The 22,893-nt window shown below is 39.5% G+C and overlaps 2 protein-coding genes across 2 annotated transcripts in view; both read left to right on the forward strand.

Annotated features, from left to right (window-relative positions):
• The first annotated feature begins 9,373 nt into the window (after nt 1–9,373).
• Nucleotides 9,374–20,851, forward strand: casp3a (caspase 3, apoptosis-related cysteine peptidase a). Its single transcript, XM_088342103.1, has 6 exons — nt 9,374–9,595; nt 9,729–9,853; nt 12,092–12,220; nt 13,410–13,585; nt 18,568–18,679; nt 19,936–20,851. The coding sequence occupies exons 1-6, from the start codon at nt 9,534–9,536 to the stop codon at nt 20,163–20,165; spliced, it is 834 nt and encodes a 277-aa protein (XP_088198229.1). The 5' UTR covers nt 9,374–9,533; the 3' UTR covers nt 20,166–20,851.
• Nucleotides 20,852–21,634: 783 nt separating this feature from the next.
• The window catches only part of stox2a (storkhead box 2a), a 32,154-nt gene continuing 30,895 nt past the window's right edge, over nt 21,635–22,893 (forward strand). The window contains exon 1 of the mRNA XM_088342104.1: nt 21,635–22,096. Within this exon, the coding sequence (XP_088198230.1) occupies nt 21,775–22,096 (322 nt within the window). The 5' untranslated portion in view covers nt 21,635–21,774. The remainder of the gene's footprint in view (nt 22,097–22,893) is intronic.

Below are 22,893 nucleotides of genomic sequence, written 5' to 3' on the forward strand. Positions count from 1 at the left end.
GTGACTATAGGGTAATATTGATATAAAACCCAACGCCTTTTCTTATGTCATCTCTGGTCAGAATGACCCAGGTTCGAATCCTGTTACAACCAAAAACTTTCACCCAGACGTTGAGTTATTTTTTGGTTAAAAATAACGTTTTGTGTTACACAAATAAATACAATAGACAAAAATCAAGAAGCTCACTTGTATTGTTCAGATGGCCGGACCAAATTGTGGAGAGGTGGGCTGTATCCGGCCCATGGATTGTAGCTTGGGGACCACTGCTGTAAGGCTTAAAAAAAAAAAATTCAATTTTTAAAAATCTGAGGCGAGAGGTTTGCATTGTTGGGCCCAACAAATGTCAATTACAAGAGTAAAAATATGACAACTGAAAACAATTTTTTATTTATTTAACACTTAAAATGGTGATTAAAAAAACCTTTGAATTAAGAGGGAAAAGTAATTATATAAGAACATATTGGGAATTGTAAAAATGAAAGGAAATGTTTGAAATTAGGTGGTGCGTGCGTGTGTAGTGTGAGGAGTCCTTGAACGTTTAAAATCAAATATTTTCTTTATTAAGTATGTGTTAACAAGTACCGGTAACTTTACTGGAAAATTAAATGTGTATGTAATTGTGTGAACTATGCAATTGTTGCCAAAATTCCCAATTTCTGTGTTTCAGGGTTTTTATCCCCCCAAAAATGTACAGTGAATAGGATTATATGTTAAAAAAAACATTGTATTTAATAAAAAAAAGTAAATATATGAAGAGTTTCCACACTTTGTACAGTACACAGTTGCAGACCGAAGGACTGCTTATTGGATGAGATTTCTTCCTTGTTATTTTAAGTGTACTTACTTTCTGTTATTGATTTTAACTATTCTATATTGACATTTTTACTCACTCGAATTATTTTCCATTTGTAGTGGTCCATTACGATATGAGTATATTCTATAACAGTGTTTCTCAACTGGTGGGTCGGGACCCAAAAGTGGGTTTTCAGTAGGTCGCAGGCCTTTGCTCCTTGGCAAAATAATGCGACGAAGGAAAAAAACGGAGGGTCAATTAGACAGTGGATGGCGATAACGCCCTGCTCGATTGCTTCAATAGGTGCCGTCCCAATTGTGTTTGAAAGGGAACACATCACATTTAATTATGGATTTGTTTGTTTTGTTTCCTTTGTCTGCCCATAATAATGAGTCCCAAGAAAGTTAGTGATAAGGTGAAGGAAAAGTGAAAAACAGAGGCTATTTTAAAGCAGTTTAAGGGGATCGTTTATGTGTGATCTAGGCTTATATGCGGTACTTTATTGTTGGTAATTTTTTAACAAAGGTGAATATGTTCTATCTCTTCTCTAAACTGCACAATCCTTTCATTTGATACATTTGAGAAGTGGATTTTTTTTTTTTTTGTGTGTCACAGCTTTTCATTACTCACGTCAGACCCAGTTGAGAACCACCGTTCTATAACAGCACTCATAGATTGTGTTGGGTCATGTAGACATAACTGAATAGTCGTACAGATTTGAATTGTCAAACATATGACTTAATGCTAACATGTATCCGTAGCACATTTCATTACATTGGCATTAGACTTGTAGGCCCAGTGACGTGCAGTGCCTGGTGAGGCTCAGTAAGATTTACAAATATTTTGAAACAAGAAAGCAATATATAAACTGTAGCATAGGAAAAAACATTGTATTGTGACACTTTATAAGTGAAGTCTATGTGCTGCTTATTTTAAATGAAAGCATCAATGGATAGGTAATCCTCCATTATGAAAAAAATTAATGCAACTAGAAAAAAATACTCTGATGGCTTGACTTAGTGTTAGCTTGCTGATACTATCACAAATTCCATTGTTTGGGGCTGCGGTGTGCGCTAAATTAGAATCCTTGGTCTCACTATTGCCCTCTGCCATGAGGCTACAGTATTGCATGCTTTCGCCTACACCTACAGGCGCTCAGCACAGTAATCCGTTACATACGAATTGTATTTTAATATCATGTGAGAATTCAGCGATTTTGAAAGATGAAAATCCAAAAATAGTGTTGTTGAATGAGGAAAAACTTAACACTAAATCACAGGTGAGGCACAGTCTTAACTGCCTCCCCTGACTGCACGTCACTAAGCTGTTATCAGTGTGTATCTCTTTGTTTATTTTATTCTTACAAAATGCTCCCATGTGCAATTGGAGTGTCTACAAAAAGCCCGGGTGCTTGTTTGATGGATTGTGTATTGTCGCCCAAGTGCTGCCTTCAGTAAAGTGATTTTAGTCTGCTACAGTACAGAGCTCTTTTCAAAGGCTCTAACCTTGATTCTCAAGGTGCCACTTGATGTTATTCTCCTCATTTCCTGAAATTAACTGTCCACAACCTTGTTTGAATTGGGTTTTTGTAATGTCTTGGGTAATTTCTGCACCCAAATTAGACATGTTTATGCATAGTGTCTGTGAAGAAGTTTTTCTGATTGAAATAAATTGATGATGACCCACTCAATTTATGTGCCAATGTTATTTCGACACACAAGTGTAGTAGACACTGAGGTCGAGAACATTTGGTGTTAACAATTTTCAAATGTTTCCGGGGAAAAAGTGTTTTGCCTTGTAAGAATAAAGTCAACCTTTTCTTGATTTTATTTGAAATAGAATTGTTTTGACATTGGGCAGTAAAACCCTGGATTGATTGTAAGCCGATCACAGGGCACACCCTTGCTAGGAAGAAAATGGACTGAATCGTCTCAAGGCAGTGGAGTATTTTCGACGCTGCCTTGTTCACAGTTTGTTTTATATTACTCTTTTTTTAGCTTGCATTTTTCATTAGATTTAAGCCTATCCTGACCTTTATTAAGGAATAGAGAGCTTTTAAAATGTTATACTTTTTTGGGTGCTTGGTTTGAACGTGGGGGTGCTTGAGCACCCCCGAAAACGAGCTGGTTACTCCCACGGTTTTCACACTGACCTGCCGCTCTTTTTTAACTCAATTCAGGGTGAGTAGTATCGAAATACATTTACTACGTTTTGGAACATTTTGTACTTCTGGGAGTATTTTTAAATCACTCTAATTTTACTTGAGTAGATTTGTGAAAAAGAAACAGTACTTATACACTGCTACATTAGGCCACATTAAGCTCGTTATTTAATAAAGTACCCGCATTCCTCCTTCGTCTGTTTTCCTCTGTGTCCCCTCCTGCGGTACACAGCATTGCAGCTGCCTTTGTGTGATCTGCCAAGGACCCCAAAGATAAAAACAAACTTAAACTGTATTAATGTAATTTTATCTACTTTTTTTAACTTTGCTATTTTATCTTCATAAATGCATGTTGCGTTTTATTTCGCTGTTTTTGTTAGCCCAATAAGAGGCATATTATCCACGTTTGTTGTCGTTTTTTAAATCCTCAGAATACAAATGACATTAAAAATTAGATTCCTTCTTGCATTTCTTCAATATTATCAAAACAATTACGTAATTCATTAATCTTGTACCAAAGTTAAACTTGAGGCGGTATCTTAGAACAGAGGAGTCACGTCATTCTCCACAGGATGTGCTGCATCCAACTTTGGATACTAGGCTGATATAGATACATACAGCATGTGTTGCATCCATTTTAAGAATTATATAAAGCTTTTAATTTTCTGTGGCTCCTGACACTTTTATTTTTATTTTGAAGTTTTAGGCTCTTTCATTGTTTTGGGTTGCCAACCCCAGGGCTAGCTTGTTTAAAAAAATACTGGGGCTTTAAACGTGCTATTTGTGTCTAATTAATTTACTCATCTCATCAGCTACACCGCTTATCCTCAGTAGGGTCGCGGGGGTGCTGGAGGCCATCCCAGCAATCATCGAGCAGTGGGCAGGGGACACCCTGTACTGGTTGCCAGCCAATCGCAGGGCACACGGGGACAGACAACTCACTCGCTCATTCACACCTAGGGACAATTTGGACCGGCCAATTCACCTGAAAATGCATGTTTTTGGAATGTGGGAGGAAACCGGAGTGCCCGGAGGAAACCCACGCAAGCACGGGGAGAACATACAAACTCCGCACAGGAAGTCTGGAGCTGGATTTGAACCCACGCAGGAGGTTCCCAAGACATGAACTGTGCCGCACATGCGCTAACCACTGCGCCGCCGTGCAGCCCCTCGATTTATGCTATTAATATTGTATTGTTTATTAAAGTACATGAATTCACCTTAGTTATTTTAATTTATGACAGGTTTTGCGAAAAGACGTGGGATTTTTGGATGAGCCCGAGATGTTTGTTTGTCAATTGGGTAGTCATGTTCCTGCTTGGATTTGGGAAGAAAAAAGCTTAATGTGTGAAAATGTAAACCCAGGCCCCCAAAACTAAATATCAGCCGCACAACGGATTTTCAAAAACTCCAAACATGGGGGCAGGGAGGAACTCGAGGACCTCAGCATGAGGAGGACACCTCAAACGACACACCCCACATTTTAATGCATTAATTATCTGTAAAAGATGCGTAGACTATGTACTTTCTTTCTCATAAATACACGGCAAGGATGCAGTTAAAATACTTTTAAAAGTAAAAAGGTATTCCCTGTGATTTGAACCTTTTTCCAATAGACATCATTTCCCAAAACCCTATTGGAAACTGTCAGATCCCCTTGAAAGGGAATGTTAAACTTCTTTACAATAAACACTTTTCAAAACTTTAATTACCCCTTTAATTTATCAATATCTTACGTGCATAAGAAAAAAGTTGAAATACATTTCCTTTTGTTGTGTATATCATTTTAAATACATTATTGAAAACTATGATTTCCATACCCGTCATGCTGATGTTTGAGTTTTTCTTTGCCCTCAGGTAGGTTTTAGATCAAGGTGTAATGGTGTAATATTAATCTGTAGACTGTACAGCCCATTGGGACTTCTCGTGATTAAGGGCTATACAAATAAACATGACTTAAATTAAGTGTCATTTATTGTTGATTGGATGGACTTGATGATCTGACTGAATGGTTGTTTTTAAAAAAAATCAATAAATAAGATGTTGCTACAGTTACTCATTACTTTAGTCATTTTTGTCGCCAAGCACTCTTTTTTTTTTAACTTTAAGTTAAGTCGTGTTTATTTGTGTAGCACTTAATCACAAGGAGGCGCAAAGGGCTGCACAGACCACGGATGATTGCAAACCAGACTATTATTACACCATGCCCTGATCTAAAACCTACATGAGGGCAAAGAAAAATTCAGAACCTCAACATGAGGTAAATTAAGAAACTTTGAGTAAGAACCACACATGAAGTAATCCCCCTGCCAGAATGACCAGGCTGAAATTGATGTTTCAATAACAAATAATATACAGATATTGTCAACATGAAATATAGGTCAATCATAAGTAATAGAATAGAAGTGTGTTTTAAGCCTAGATTTAAACTGTTCCACTGGGGTTGCAGATGGAATCTCAGGGGGCAGTTCATTCCACAACATCGGGGCCTGAATGGAGAACGCTCTTGAACCTTCTTGGCTCTTGAAAATATGTTAGTCGTAGTTCTTTAGATATTTTTTTTTCATTTGAATTAAACATTGGTGTTTGCAATCCTACGGGTAATAAAATAAAATCTGGGTAAAATTTTAAAAATACTTAAAATACGAAATTTTAAGTGCTATATTTCTTCTTTTACTGTATTATTTAACACTTTCTTTAGTGTTTCATCTACTGATAATTTGGTGTTTATTTCTTCTTTGTTGTCTTTTTAATTATTCCCAACAGTATACTTAAGACTAATATAGGAAAAATTAACATCAGAAAACAGACAATTTCTTGCTACTGAAATTTAAAAAAACGTGTCATTTTCAGTGTGTAACAAGGAAGACAACAAATATAGATTCATGCTCAAGTTTTAAGGCAAAATCATGTAAAATGTTTTCGATAATTATCTGGATTTTAGGCTTTTAGCCGTACTAAACACGTTTGTAGTTAAATATTGTGAAAATCTATGTTGGCGTAACTGTGGGGGGGTCGGAGACTTTACGCATATTTTCTGGAATTGCCCTGTAATATTAAGTTTTTGGAGAAGTATCCAGACAGAAATAAAATTAATTATTGGCTGGGAGTTGCGGTTGGACCCAATGGCCTACGTAGTAGGAATTTTCCCAGAAGAATTATTGTCTGGTCAACAGAAATATATACTAAGGGTTATGCTTCTGGTAGCAAAGAAAATGATCACAGTGTCCTGGCTGAAACCACAACCCCCTGACATAAAACAATGGAGAGACAAATTAAAGCAACTGTACATTATGGAAAAAAACACTGCAAGACTTCAAATGAAACTCGATCAATTCGAGAAAAGATGGAAGCCTATTATACAAATTTTACTTGATGTCTAAACACCTCCCCCCATTTTTATTGTATTGATTGTATTGTATTAACCTTTTTTTTTTTTAAATTTATTTTTTTTTCCCTGTTGCTCCTTTTGTTATTTATGGGTGTGTCAAGTGTATATGTTTTGTGTTTGTGTTGATGTATGATGGTGGAATCAAACCTCTATGAAAATTTGTGTGAGAAATAAAAAGTTATAAAAAAAAACACCTGTAATTTCTTTTATTTTCACAATGATGATAAAAAGACTTGTTTTTATTTATTTATTTGCTGTGAGTAATGAGGAAAATGGCCAGTATGGATTCATGTTCAAGTTTTAAAGCAAAATCACATAAATGTTTAAAGTATATGTTTTTATTTTAGCTTGTTAATGGTAGTGAACACATTATTCGAGTTAGTATTTGGATGAGTCCTTTTACTTCCATCTGAGTAATATTATTCTGAAGTAACAATCCTCTACCCACCACTAATTCGGCTTACGACTCAAAATATTTGTCCACCCCTGCTCTAGAAAAGTGTTTTTCAACTAGTGTGCCGGGGCACACTAGTGTGCCGTGAGACCTAGTCTAGTGTGCCGCTGAAATTCTCCCAATTTTATCTTTCCAAAAAATCAGGCCATTATTCATCTTCGGACGAGGAACTGTAATAGTCATCCATCAGTAGGTGGCAGTAGATTTTTATATGCTTTTTATATGCTAAATCTGCTCATGAGGTAGCACAGTACCTTTTAATAAATTAATTTGTCTAACAAAGCGGTTTGAGATTGCACTGTAAAAAATAACATATATAAAGCACATCATTTTTTTATTTTGAGTGTTATTTTCTTCTTTTTATATACTAATTATCTGCTTATGAGGTAGTACAGTGAAATATTTGACATAACTTCATTTTCAAACATTTTCGACGGATGGTGTGCCTCTGAACATTTTTCTAAATAAATGTGTACCTTGGTTCAAAAGGAGTTGAAAAACACTGCTCTAGAATACAGTGGAACCTCGGTTTCTCGACCGTAATCCGTTCCAGAACCCTGTTCGAAAACCGATTTATTCGATCACCGAAATCATTTTTCCCATTAAAAATAATGTAAATCGTTTTAATCCGTTCCAACACCCTGAATGTTTACCTTGAATGTTTAAAGTAAACATAAAGCTAACCCAGGAAAATCGTACGTTCGCGTTATCGTAATCTTCCGTACGAAAGATTACACTAACATGAACGTGTAGAAATAAAAAAATCAGGTCGTTTACAAGTCATTTAGCACCCGGGTCTCCACAACAAGTAGCGAGCAGTTCATTGGAAAAGGGGCTCCGTTCCAACACCCTGAATGTTTACCTTGAATGTTTAACGTAAACATAAAGCTAAGCCAGGCTAATCGTACGTTCGCGTTATTGTAATCTTCCGTACGAAAGATTGCGCTAACATGAACGTGTAAAAATAAAAAAGGGCCAAAACACTTCGTACACCTATATTAAAAGCGAAAGCAAAACGAAGCACGTCCGCACGCGATAACAGTTGGTCACGAAAAGAGCGATCTGCACCCGTACGCCGCTCAGGATCGCACCCTAGCGTACGCACTCACGCAGTACCGGCGTTCGAACTCCGATTTTTTGACCGAACAGCGAAGCAAGAATTTCTCGACATGTTTGGTCGGACTCCGATTTGTTCGAACTGAGAGGCGTTCGAAAAACCGAGGTTCCACTGTATTACCTTTCAAACACACGTTAAGAATATTACTAGAACAGCGTTTTTCCATCTTCGCAACATTGCTTAAATTCACCCTATGGTGTCTCAGTCGGATGCGGAGATTATAATTCATGCGTTTGTTACCTCCCGTCTCGATTACTGTAATGCACTACTCTCCGCTCTCCCGAAGTCCAAAATCAAGAGCTTTTAGCTCGTACAAAATGCTGCAGCGAGGCTTTTAACTAAGACAAAAAAGTTTGATCACGTTACCCCGATTTTAGCTAACCTGCATTGGCTCCCTGTTAGCTTAAGATGTGATGTTAAGGTTCTGTTGGTATTATACAAAATCATGCATGGACTTGCTCCCTCATATCTTTCAGATTTAATTTCCCCCTATGTTCCGGTCCGGAGCCTTCGCTCTGAAAATGCTGGTATACTAGTGATCCCAAAAGCCAAGAAGAGATCCGCAGGTTCGAGAGCGTTCTCCATTCGGGCCCCGGTGCTGTGGAATGCTCTTCCCCCTGAGATTCGATCTGCAACCTCAGTGGAAATGTTTAAATCTAAGCTTAAAACACACTTCTATTCTATAGCATATGAATAACCTATATTTTATGTTGATATTATGTGTATTATTTGCCCTCATGTAGGTTTTAGATGAGGCGATGGTGTAGATAGATAGATAGATAGATAGATAGATAGATAGATAGATAGATAGATAGATAGATAGATAGATAGATAGATAGATAGATAGATAGATAGATAGATAGATAGATAGATAGATAGATAGATAGATAGATAGATAGATAGATACTTTATTCATCCCCTCAGGGAAATTTACATTTCCAGCAGCATCCCTGTGCTGAGAAACAATACAATAATAAAGCAAAAAGAATGCAATATACAAATACCCAATGTGACGTGCTTATACCCACTGTAGCGTGTTCTATAGAGTATCTAGATAGTGCTACACAGAATACATATTGCAATAAAATTCGGTAATATGCAATGTAGGGGTGTGGTTTAATGTGGGCCTTTACTCTGCCGGGTGGAATTAAAGAGCCTCATGGCATGAGGAAGAAAAGATCTCTTCAGTCTGTCCGTGGTACAAGACAGTGACAGCAGTCTGTCGCTGAAGCTGCTCTTCTGTCTGGATATAATGCTGTGTAGTGGATGTGATGGTGTAATAATAGTCTGTGGTTTGCAATAATCTGTGGTCTGTGGAGCCCTTTGAGACTCTGTGATTACGGGCTATACAAATAAACATGACTTGATTTGACTTGACTTTTTGTCAGGAGTCACCGCTCGCTTGGTAAACCCCGTTGACTAAAATGAGCGCTCTCCACCGTGACGTCATTATCTTTTGTTTACCCGCTAGGCGTTGTTTGCGAGTTCATTACAGTACTGTATCTGCCGCAGAGGCTCACTAGCTCCCCTCCTGATTTCATCGTAGATTTTCAATTAATTAATTGCGCAATTGACTAATTACTTACGAGTACGTGTGACTTTTAATCTTTTAGCGAGATGTCGTCTAACGGGGCTGCTGGAGCTGACTACACGGACGCGAGAAGAGGCGACGGACAATCGTGAGTTGAGGAGCTTAAGAGAAACGCGCGTGGTTGCCTCTCACAAAGAACATCCCGTGCACAAGACAACATGCCTTATTTTTGTTCTATTTCATTTTAAAGAATCGATTTAAATGTGCGTGTTTTGTTCCAGATCGGAGAATTCCACGGACGTGGATGCCCGGCAGGCTCAGTCACACAGTTATAGATACAGCCTCCAGTTTCCTTCCATAGGAAGATGTATCATCATCAACAACAAGAACTTTGACAGGAGGACAGGTAAATAGATGTTTGACAAGAGTTTTTGGTTGTTCTTATTATGTTTAATACAATTTAACCTCAATGACTGGTCGTTTTCCTTGCACTCTTATTATCTTAGTTATTTATAATTAGGACATAAAAAAAAAACCAGTTGTATTACGGTATTAGGGCGCACTCAGAAATAGTGTCAATATTTTCATGTGTAGGTAGTCTTGGACGACGTTTGCATATCTGTCAACCTCCACAGCTCCATGTCTTTACAAAATGTTGTATTTTCCCTTACAAAATACAAAATAATCTTACACCATATTTATTTTCAAACGTGTTTATTTATGTAGTTTAACATCTTATATTGTACACGTGTTTCAGAATATCATATATATTGTTGGTTAACATTTTGTTGTGAGATCCTGAGTTGCTCGACATGAATGAAGTTTATTATAAAAAAGGTTTAAAAATGAAGTAGCTTGGACGTTCACCGTAGAAGGAAAAGATACATGCAAATATAATTAAGTAGAATTATACATTTTCTTATTCAAATTATGAATTCATTTTCTGCATTAAATTATTGTTGGTAATATACTCATTAAAGGGATAACCACAAACCTGTCTTTTTTTGTTTTCTCCTTTTATACTTCCTTTTTTTCTTAACTTCTTTATACAACATCATAATTCGTAATATAATGCATCAAAGCAAGTGAGCCGTTTGAGAGCCGGCTCTCTTTAATGAGTTAAGCCGAAAAAGCCAGTTCTCTAAAAAGAGACGGACTTCCTTTCACTACATAACTACCACATGAAATCTGAGGCTGCAGACGCATGCGCACAGTAGCATCAAACCGCTCGCTTCGTTTGCAACGGGGGGAAAAAAACGATACCGAGATGGCGTCGAACTCGTTTGACTTGATTGATTTGCCATTTTGTGATAGTCGGTGTATACCGGATAATACCCATCATTGACAAATTTGAGTTTTACCATGTACAGATTTTCTTGTACATGGTACACGACTTAAAATGCATAATAAACGTACTTTGTTCAGCAAAAATGTACAGGTTGACCGGTATGCGTTTGATTATGTAATACAGGGGTGTCAAACTCATTTTAACTCGGGGGGCCACACGATAGAACAAACATTCTGTCGGTGGCCAGACTAGTAGATTAAAGAGAAAGAAAAAGAGAGACAAAGAAATAAGAGAAAGAGGGAGGGAAAAGGAGAGAGGGCGGGACAAAGAAAGAAAAAGAGAAGGAGAGAGCGCGAGAAAGAAAAGATAAAAAGAGAGGGGGAAAAGAAAGGGAGAGGAAGAAAGAAATCCAAAGAGAAATAGAAAGACAGAAGGAGAGAAAAGTGAAAAGAAAGCGCGAAGGGTATGAAAAGAGAAAGAGAAGAGGGGAAGGGAAAAAAGGAAGTTAGAGCAAAAGAGATTAAAAGACACAGAGAGAAAGAGACAAAGAGCAACAAAGGAACACAAAAAGAGAGACACAGAGAGTGAAAGAGACAGAGTGGGAGAAAAGGGGTGGAAAAGAAAGAGAGAGAAATAGATACAAGTACAGCGTCTTTGTGAGAGGCAACTGGCTTTTGCAACATCAAGTTGACAAATTTCAACCTGCAGCTTGTTTTTCTCTCGCACTTCCCTGAGTGTTGTCTCGCAGGCTGGATTCAATCCCTTAGCGGGCCTGATATGGCCCGCGGGCCGCCTGTTTGACACCTGTGATGATGTAATACAATATCATTCATTGTCATTGTAACATCTCAAATGCACAACGAGATTAAAAAGTGCCATCCTGGTGGTGCGAGATAATTTTGTGGTTTACGGATCCCTTAACCGCTAGGGTTGTCGCAGTTAAAAGCCAAAAACGACCCAAAATGGCGGCAGAAACAAACAACAAAAAAATGAAAAGTTAAAACGAATGTTAGGATAAAAAAGCAGCAATGTTTAAAGAGTAATGCTTGGAGTCTGGCCTATGATGTGAGTTCATCAGAACTACCAAACCTGTGTCACGATTTTAATTGGATGAATTAGCGATTCAAAAAAGCATTTTAAATGCCATTTAGTCCTGGTAGTAACATACAATATGAAGGCCCTCTTGTCAGATGTTAGAGAGGAAGTCAATGTAACCACAAGTGCTAGTGTGATGTATCCACTCCCATGGAGCCGTGTTTCTCTTATAGTTTCTCTTCCACTTTTTGAATTTTGAACACAACAAATAGTTTAATTCTTTTCTCCCCTTTCATTCAAATTTCATTTTGGTCTCCGCAGGCATGAATCAACGAAACGGTACCGACGTGGACGCGGCCAACGCCATGAAAGTCTTCTCCAAGTTGGGTTACAAGTGCAAAATTCACAATGACCAGTCAGTGACGCAAATGAAACAGGTTTTAACTGCAGGTGAGAACATAAAGACATTCTTTTGCTCCTAATCCCCTAAATACAAACACAATCGTGTTGCACAGCATCAAATGCACATGAACATCTAAATGACAGCTATTAAAAAGCTGTCACATAACATAATCGGAGTCATGTCACGTACAATCAATGCTTAAACCCGGCGCACACATGGCGCCGACTGCGTGGGAATGTGGTGTCGACGCCTTTGGCTGTAGAACAGCAACAGAGCCGTGCCCTTGCACACCTGAAGCCGTTTTCAGCTCTGCTTCAAGTTGAAGAAGGTCCCCATGATTACAGTCACAAATGTAGCCCACAAATTGTAGCTCTATGTCATCCGTTTAATGGGTAATGGATCTGGCGTTGGTGAGATACAGGCTCGGCAGGGGCGGCCTTTTATAGTTATTAAGTAGTCTGGCCTCAGTAGGCTGGATCTGCATCGCCGCTATTGGTTTCCCTCCAAATGCCTCAGCCTCTTCCCGGACCCAATAACGATCCACAAAGTACGCTTTGGTAATCAGCATTTCTTTGGGCTTCTCTGACTTTGTTAAAAGTCCAATTTAATTGGTTAATTTATTTTCAATGTAACAAGCCGCTGAAATAATGTATCTGTTCTTCGCAGTTTGTTTTGAGTGGGTGGACACATTTACTTGTGCTCCTGTCCGCCCCAGCTGTTTGACAGACAGCATAGACGAGCCTAGAACAGTCACGCACACAGACATTCGTGCCCACGGAACACACACAGCCCTCCACCACTTCCCCTCATGAAAGCATTTGCTGTGTGTTGTCTGCTGCAGAAACATTGCGTAGTGAAAATGCGCAAAGTACTGAAACTGCAAAAAGTAAACAGCAATACAGCGAGGGATTACTGTATATGAATAATATGGTAAAACCTCGGCTAGTATCTCCATTAGAAGGGTGTCTGAAATGTTTTCAGACGTCACTGGAGTGTTATGTAATGAGAGCTCATGCGTTGTGGAAAAAGCTAGCTCGCTGTTTTCCTCTGTCATTGCACACTTGAGGAATTTGGTGACTAAGCGCCAAAATTATTAAACATGTTCGATATTAAACGCCATTGGTGCCCGCTGTGACGCCGAAAGCAAAATGCTGATCGCCAGTGGCGCCGCACGCTTTTGGCACCAGGTTTTCATGGGTTTTTAATAAGAGACTTTTACTACTTTCTTGTCCTCAGCATCTCAGGAAGATCACAGCGGCTGTGCGTCTTTGGTGTGTGTCTTACTGAGTCACGGCGACGAAGGCGTCTTCTTCGGCACGGATGGCTCCATCGAGCTCAAATGCCTCACCTCGCTTTTCCGCGGGGATCGCTGCAAGACCCTGGTGGGCAAGCCTAAACTCTTCTTCATACAGGTAAGGGTGCTTTTTTAGCACAAAATGTCAATATATTACCTTATGAAGACAGCTGACTATACCAGGGGGCAGGAACCTATGGCTTGTGAGCCATATATGGCTCTTTTCATGAGTACAACTGGCTCAGCGATCAAATTAATTATTTTATGGTCTCTGTGGCATTCTACGGTCGGGTCGATTTTGGTACAGTACATGCGAAGGTGAAGCTACACTGAAGTAATCCAGGGTTTAATCCAGTATATACAGAGATCCCTTGTTTTTTGCAGTTAATGGAGACAACACGGGAAAAGTGACTATCCTCAAAAAAGTGTTGCAGCCTTTTTTTTAGATTTATATTTTTGGGGCAGCCTTCAGTCGAGTCAACTTACTGAATTAGTAGATGTGTTGTTTTGTTATGTTCTGGGGGACAGAGAGACAGAGTCAAAGAGAGAGAGAGAGAGAGCGAGAGACAATGTCAGAGAGAGAAAGGGAGAGAGTCAGAGAGCGTGTGTCGGAAAAAGAGAGTGAGAGAAAGAGAGAGAGTCAGAGAGAGAGAGTCAAAGATAGAGTCAGAGAGAGAGAGTCAAAGATAGAGTCAGAGAGTGAGAGTTGGAGAGAGAACTAGAGAGAGAGAGTCATAGAGAGGGACATAGTCAGAGAGAGAAGTAGCGAAAGTCAGAGAAAAAGTCAGAGAGAGAGGGGGGGGGTCAGAAAGAGAAAGTCGAAATAGACAGTCAGAGAGCGAAAGTCGGTGAGAGGACGAGAGAGAGAGAGAGAGAGAGAAAGTCATAGAGGGAGAGTCAGAGAGGGAGAAAGAGAGGGTCAGATATATAGAGAGAGAGTCAGAGAAAGAGAGACTGAGAGTCAGAGAGAGAGAGACCTAGTCAGAGAGAAAGAGTCAGAGATAGAGTCAGAGAGCGAGAGTTTGAGAGAGAACTAAAGGGAGCGTCAGAGAGGGAGAGAGGGCCGGAGAGAGAAAGTCAGAGATAGACAGTCAGAGAGCGAAAGTCGGTGAAAGAACGAGAGAGAAAGACAGAGAGGGAGAGTCAATGAGAGTGAGAGAGAGAAAGAGAGGGTCAGCTATATAGAGAGAGAGTTAGAGAAAGAGAGACGGAGAGTCAGACAGAGAGACCTAGTCAAAGAGAAAGAGTCAGAGATAGAGTCAGAGAGCGAGACTTGGATAGAGAACTAAAGAGAGAGAGTCATAGAGAGAGACATAATTAAAGAGAGAATATGAGAGAGAGCCAGAGAGAAAGTCAGAGAGAGAAAGAGGGCAAGTCAGAGATAGACAGTCAGAGAGCAAAAGTCTGTGTGAGAGAGAGAGAATTAGAGACAGAAAGAGAGAGATGGAGAGTCGGAGAGAAAGTCAGAAAGAGTGAGAGAGAGAAAACGAGAGGGTCAGATATCTAGAGAGAGTCAGAGAAAGAGACGCAGAGTCAGAGAGAGAGACCTAGTCAGAGAGAGAGTTAGAGAAATATTGATAGAGAGAGAGAAAGGGAGTCAGAGAGAGAAAAAGAGAGTCAGAGGGAGTGTCAGAGAGAGAGAGAGAGAGAGAGAGAGAGAGACGTAGTCAAAGAGAGAGTGAGAGAGAAAGTCAGAGCGAGAGAGAGAGTCAGAGAGAGAGTCATAGATAGAGTCAGAGAGAGCGAGAGTCGGAGAGAGAATGAGAGAGAAAGAGTGAGTCAAAGAGAAAGCATGAGAGAGTCAGAGAGCGTCAGATAGAGAGAGTCAGATATAAAGAGAGAGAGAGAGAGAGAGATCGCTTCGGCGTCCCGATAAAGTCTGCGAGATGCAGAAACAACGCAGGTGTCCACTCATAATACAGTATGAAAGACGCAATGATATGAATTGGCACCGGGGATCTCAATTCAAGAGGTGCCAGCCGATCGGCGTGATTCTTGGCTGTCCCTGACCGCCCCCCATCCACTGTACCCCCTTTTCGCAGTTGAGCAGGCACAGAGTCACAGTGTAATTTCGCGAGACAGGTGTATTTCTGGGAAGCATTCGTCGTCGTCGTGGTTTTTTTGGGGGTTTTTTTTGTATGTCGGCTTGAATGTTGGCTGCCCAAAACAATCCCGAGTGCGATGGTTTTTGTTTTTTTAATCCGATCTTGTTTCTCATTACATAATTTTTTCCCGATCCTTTTTAATTATTTTTTTTCCCGCGAAGGAGTGAACCAGCGATAACTGAAGCGTGAAGCGAGGCGTCTCAATATAGCGCATAGTCTCAACTACTGTTTACGCTCAGGGTGTCACACCAGCATACCCCGTTTTGGCAGTAGGTCGCTAAGAAATCCTTTTATAGGGATGCTCAATAAATTTTATCTATTCACCTTTGAGATATTTTATGATGAAAACCAACAGAACAAACTGTAACCCTGTAAATGCCAGGAAACCACAATTGACTGGGTGTACGGTGGGGGTGGGCGTATCTCTGCGCAAGCACTCCCTCTGCTTTCTCGCTAAGTGCAGTCTTCGCCGAAGGTAAATGCCACAATATCCTTCTCGTTTGCTGTATTTTTTGACATTTTTTTATAAGATATTTGCTCGCACCTTGTTTAGAAACCATTATTGTGAGAAAAATCAAAAAAGGCCTCAACACTCTTAAGTGACTGCGGAAGGGAGACATATTTTAAGTGGTATATGCCTTGATATGGGACAAAGGCTCTGGCATTATACCATAAATGTTATCAAATCAACAAACGTCACACAGTGAAATGAAATGCACTGAAGAATGATCTTTTGTCTAGACTGCAGGTTTGGGCGTTTTTTTTTTTTTTTTATTTTGTCTTAAAATATTCAGTGTGGCTTCCTCAAAAAAAAACAAATTAAAACTATTTTGCTTTCATGGCTCTTTGGGTCAAAAAAAACTCCCCACCCCTGGACCATACAGAATTGGGAAAGGAAAAATGGGTGGTGTTTTGTGAAGCAATCCTCCCCCCTTGTGGCAAGTTTTGTGCGAACCACTCACTTTTCCTTTTTAGTTGAAGGGATAGCGTGTATTATTTAGCGCCTCGAATGGTAAAAATCACTTTATTCATTTAAAAAAATATATATTGATTTGATTGATAAGCAAAAATACGTACGTACCGTGGCTTGCGAAAGTATTTGGCCCCCTTGAACTTTGTGACCTGTTGCCACATTTCAGACTTCAAACATCAAGATATAAAACCGACATTTCTTGTGAAGCATCAACAATAAGTGGGACACAATCATGAAGTGGAACACACTTTATTGAATATTTTCAACTTTTTTAACAAATGAAAAACGAAAAATTGGGTGTGCAAAATGATTCAGCCCCGTCGAGTTAATACTTTGTAGGGCCACCTTTTGCTGCGATTACAGCTGCAAGTCGCTCGGTGTATGTCTCTATCAATTTTGCACATCGAGAAACTGATATTTTTACCCAGTCCTCCTTGCAAAACAGCTCGAGCTCAGTGAGGTTGGATGGAAAGCTTTTGTGAACAACAGTTTTCAGATCTTTCCACAGATTCTGAATTGGATTGAGGTCTGGACTTTGGCTTGGCCATTCTAACACCTTGATATTTTTTTGGGGTGAACCACTCCATTGTAGCTTTTGCTTTATGTTTTGGATCATTGTCTTGTTGGAAGACAAATGTCCGTCCCAGTCTCAGGTCTTTTGCGGACTCCATCAAGTTTTCTTCCAGAATGGTCCTGTATTTGGCTCCATCCATCTTCCCATCAATTTGAACCACCTTCCCTGTCCCTGCTGAAGAAAAGCAGGCCCAAAGCATGATGCTGCCACCATGTTTGACTGTGGGGATGGTGTGTTGATGGTAATGAGCTGTTCTGCTTTTACGCCAAACATAACGTCTTCCAATGTTGCCAAAAAGTTCGATGTTGGTCTAATATGACCAGAGAACCTTTTTCCACATGTTTGATGTCTCGCTTGTGGCGAACTTTAAACGACACTTTTTATTGATATCTTTGAGAAATATCTTCCTTTTTGCCACTCTTCCAGAAAGGCCAGATTTGTGCAGTATACAACTGATTGTTGTCCTATGGACAGATTCTCCCACCTCAGCTATAGACCTCTGCAGTTCATTCAGAGTGATCATGGGCCTCTTGGCTGCATCTCTGATCAGTTTTCTCCTTGTATGAGCTGAAAGTTTAGGGGGACGGCCTGATCTTGGTAGATTTGCAATGGTCTGATACTCCTTCCGTTTAAATATTATTGCTTGCTCAGTGCTCCTTGGGATGTTTAAAGGTTGGGAAAACTTTTTGTATCCAAATCCAGCTTTAAACTTCTCCGCAACAGTATCTCGGACCTGCCTGGTGTGTTCCTCTTTCTTCATGATTCTCTCTGCGCTTTAAACAGACCTCTAAAACTATCACAGTGCAGGTGCATCTATATAGAGTCTTGATTACACACAGGTGGATTCCATTTATCATCGTTAGTCATTTAGATCAACATTGAATCATTCACAGATCCTCGCTGAAATTCTGGACAGTTTGCTGCACCTAAAGTAAAGGGGCTGAATAATTTTGCACACCCACTTTTTTGTTTTTTATTTGTTAAAAAAGTTTAAAATATCTAATAAAATGTGTTCCACTTCATGATTGTCCCACTTATTGTCGATTCTTCACCAGAAATTACAGTTTTATATCTTTATGTTTGAAGTCTGAAATGTGGCAGAAGGTCACAAAGTTCAAGGGGGCCAAATAGTTTCGCAAGCCTCTGTATCTTAAAAATGTGCATTTATTTTGAATACTACGAGGTCAAAAAAATGTTATTTTGTTTTACATACTGTGAGGCTCACCTATAGCGAACTAACATGATTGTCCGCCATCTTACTGCTAAAGGTACCCAAAAAAACCAAACCTTGTGATTGGCTGCAGTTTGGCCACTCTGCATTCCTGTAGTTTGTCGCACCCGATTTCGGTTGCACTAAACAATACAGCACTACACAATACAGGATACTAAAAAAGTGTAAAAATGTATTTTTTTACAATAATGTAACGTTTCTCTTTTTTGTGGCAAAGGCGTGCAGGGGCACTGAGCTGGATGCCGGCATCGAAACGGACAGCGCCGATGATGGCACCACTCGGATCCCTGTTGAGGCGGATTTCCTCTATGCCTATTCAACTGCACCAGGTTCTTTTTTACGCACGCTGCCTTAAAGCTACTGTAGGTTCTCACTGCAGGGAAATGTAAACAAGCAGTGACGCTCATTTATATAGCGATGGTATCCTCTAGTGCAGGGGTCTCAAACTCAATTGACTTAAGGGCCGAATTGGGTTTCCCCCAATAAAACTTCTGATCCAAAATAAAATACACTGTTCTCAAATATTTAAAAAAAATGTTACAAAAAAATAAGATATAAATACAAAAAATATAAAGAATTAATCTGGAAATAGATTAATCAGTAATAAATAAATGCACAATTTACATAGGCTGCAAAGGGATTTTATTTGACCACTAGATGGAGCTTTATTGTGCTGTGCAACCCCCAAAAAAAGAGTGCTAAAAAGAAAGAAAACCAACTACAGAGACTTAAGGTGACCAAACCACAATAAAAAGGAAAAAGCAAAGTACAAAGAGACAAAAAGGGGAGCATGAAAAAAGAAAGAAAAAAGGAAAAGAGAATAAAGACAGAGAGGAAAAAAGATAAAAAGAGACAGGAAAAAAGAAGAAAAAGCTAAGCAAAAAGGGGTAAAAAAGGAAAGAAAAAAAGACGCCTTTTTTGTTTGTTTTGGGGGTACCTGTAGCAGCAAGATAGCTGACAATGTCAGCTCCATCTTAGTGAAGCTAGTGTTATGTGAAATAAATGCAAATTTCTCGACCTATTTTAAAACATGGACGTTTATTTCTAACTTCATATATGTTTGGTTATTTTTTAAATCAGTATTTGTTTTTTCAGTTAAAGAATTATACTTTTCCTACCAGGGGGGCGCTTAATAATACACACTGTCTCATTAGACTTTCATATTAAGGCTGGGACCTCAAACCATAACTCCGGGCCACAAGTCTGAGACCCTTCTAGTGGTAGTTTACAATATTTACATTCAAATCCCACCACACAGAGAGAATTAAATGAGTGAAAGCAAGGTTATGGATTTAATTCATATTTTGGGGGGGGACAACACTCCGCCTTTAACATCCATGAGTACTTCCGCATGGGGGACTTGTGGCGGTCACACAGTAGATCAAGTCGTATTTAGTAGGAAATGTGAACTAGCTCACAAAAACATCAGATTCCACCAAGAAAATCGGAATTGAGCATAAAGCTCTGCAGTGTGAACCTAGTCTATGAAGACTACCTGTTTCGCAAGGACCATTTCCCATAAACTCTCCTATGTTGCCTTTGCTTTGGAGCATTTCATTTTTATACTGTCTCCTGATCCTTGCAGGCTACTACTCGTGGAGGAACACCATGACGGGTTCGTGGTTCATGCAATCTCTGTGCGAGATGCTGTGTGAGCACGGTCACAAGCTGGAGCTGCTGCACATCCTGACTCGCGTCAACCACAAGGTGGCGCTAGAGTTCGAGTCGATCTCCACCGCTCCGGGTTTCGACGCCAAGAAGCAGATCCCGTGCGTTGTGTCCATGCTGACCAAAGAGATGTACTTTGTGCAATGATTTATGTCGTCTCTCCTTCAATTCTCTTCTGTTTACGTGTGAATTAATGGAGTTTGTAGGCATTATTTTCAAGTATTTTTGTGTGTGAAGCGTTTCGGGTAAAACGCCGACTCGAATTGTGAATTTTGTCGTGGGTTTGCTGTTTACAAATTTCAGGGATCTATAAAGCCACTACACGTGCACCGTTTTATAAATGCTGGGACACAAGTAGTTTAGATGCTTATAATACACCACAAAATTTGCTTTTCCAATTATGAAAGGAAACCCATTGCCATTCCTCTCTTCCTTTCTTTCTTCCCTCCTTATAAACGCTTACATTTAAAGCCTATATTTAGCCTTGTGTGAATAGCAGAACTTATATAGTGCTTTTACAATAAGTTTTCTCTTTGCTTGCATGTGTGTATTTGTGGCCCATGAAGGACCAACTCAGACCTAAGCAATCAAGTTTATCAACCGAATTGAATTTAACGCACAATCAGCTTTGGTGTGTCTTTATCCAAGACTTGATTTTTTTTTCATACAAGGTTCTGGATATTTTGGGGAAAAAATATTACTGATTTTCTTTTTTTTTGTATTTGGAAATGTTTCTTTACTGGATCGACAAACGTGATGCAATTCGGATAATTTTTCTAAATGTTAGGAAAGTCTGATATTTACTTTTAAAAATAAAAGTGAATTTAAAAGGACAGTGTGTTTTATTTGACCGCTAGCTGTCGCTGGATGGTGTGGTGCAATTTAAAATGAGTGCTTTAAAGCACAAGGGAGAATACAAACTACGGATATACAAAGTGATCAAACCGCACTATTTTACTTTTCATTTTCTTGCCCGGTAGCAAGATGGCAGGCAATAAGTCACCTCTCTTAAGGTAAAGCCCGTGGGATTTAAAAATAATAAATTCCTTGATCTATAACCATTTTAAAGATGCATGTTTATACGGACAGTTTATGCGTATCAGTTCAATAAAAATTGTTTTAAAATGAATAAAGGGTTTTTTTTTGTTTTTATTTTCACCAGTAAGAGGCGCAAATAATACACAATGTCACTTTAAGGGAAAACTATTACCGTATCTGCAATTTCTGCGCACATTGGTGGTCAGTATTTTGGGTTAAATCGATTAAAAATTGGTTAAAAGTTATTTTATTTTGAAAACCCCTCAAAAATTCGGTTTCATGTTTTTACTTTAAAATAGACGGGGTCAATGAGACGTTTGCCTAGACGGACTTTTGAAACTTCTCTTCTCGGATATATTATATTTAACCACCAGTGCGATTCCCCTTTATTCTTTTGTTGAATCTTTGTGGCAAAACCTAATGGAATTTGTTAAACACATAATAATTCAGTTTTATCGCTGGTTTGCAGGCCTGTTTGTAAAGTGTAAGGACATTTCCGAGCATCACGTGAAAGCAACATCATGAACTTGCCCCACAGTTTCCCGCTATAGAATTGGCCCTGATGAATTTAACGGTGGGATACGCTTGTGTTTGGTTCGTAATTTTCCCTTCTAAATCACTTAAATGCCACCCACAAAGACGTTTAGTGTGTTTTTAAATAACCTTTAAAAACTTTCAACCGAATGCAGTTGGTTTGGAGCGACTGTGAAGTTGGGTGATGGAAGAGAAGGTGCTCGGGATCGCCCCTCACTCGCTGGCCGTGGTGCTGTCAAAGTTGAGCGGCCCCCGTAAAAACGAGACCTCGGTCCGGTTAGCGATTCCGGCGGGCTACCAAGTGTTTGCGAACTTCAAGGCCGCCAACATGCAACATTTCTGGAATAAGGCGCTCACCCGGGCCCTGGCAGAGGTTTTCTTTTTGGGCTGGCTCGACGAGCATGTGCTGCTCATCCGCGGCCGCGAAGATCACCTCCAAGTACTCAGGAATGGATGGACAAGAAGGACCCTGAACGCACCGCCGGGCTTTCAAATCACATCCATAGGTTTGTCTAATCCTAAATTATGTCATTTTTTTAGTTTCCATGGATTCAAGTGGATCCACACTGAATTTCAGTTATTGGTTGCAATTTATCCAGGATCATAGTAGTTTTCTGGAATGGGCGAGTACTATTACAGTGGAACCTCGGTTCTCGACCATAATCCGTTCCAGAACCCTGTTCGAAAACCGATTTGTTCGATCACCGAAATCATTTTTTCCCATTAAAAATAATGTAAATCGTTTTAATCCGTTCCAACACCCTGAATGTTTACCTTGAATGTTTAACGTAAATATAAAGCTAACCCTGGCTAATCGTACGTCCGCGTTATCGGAATCTTCCGTACGAAAGATTACGCTAACATGAACATGTAAAAATAAAAAAAATAAGGTCGTTTACAAGTCATTTACACCCGGGTCTCCACAACAAGTGGTGAGCAGTTTATTGAAAAGGGGGCTCTGTTCCAACACCCTGAAAGTTGGGCTCCGTTCCAACACCCTTAATGTTTACCTGAATGTTCAACGTAAACATAATGCTAACCCAGGCTAATCGTACGTTCACGTTATCGTAATCTTCTGTACGAAAGATTACGCTAACATGAACGTGTAAAAATAAAAAAAGGATAAAGAAAATAATTATTAATAGGATTTCTTACCTTTGTGGTGGTCAGCAGAAGGCGCAGGTGGACGGTGGTGCTATTATTTCTTTCTTAAATGCAATAGTTGTACGCACTACTTTTCTTTTTTCACCTGTAGCAACTTTGCTGCTTGCACTGACTTTCTTCGGAGGCATAATAAGGGGCT

This window comes from Urocampus carinirostris, chromosome 8, assembly GCF_059441175.1.
Source record: "Urocampus carinirostris isolate Australia breed hairy pipefish chromosome 8, RoL_Ucar_1.0, whole genome shotgun sequence".
Lineage (NCBI taxonomy): Eukaryota > Metazoa > Chordata > Actinopteri > Syngnathiformes > Syngnathidae > Urocampus > Urocampus carinirostris.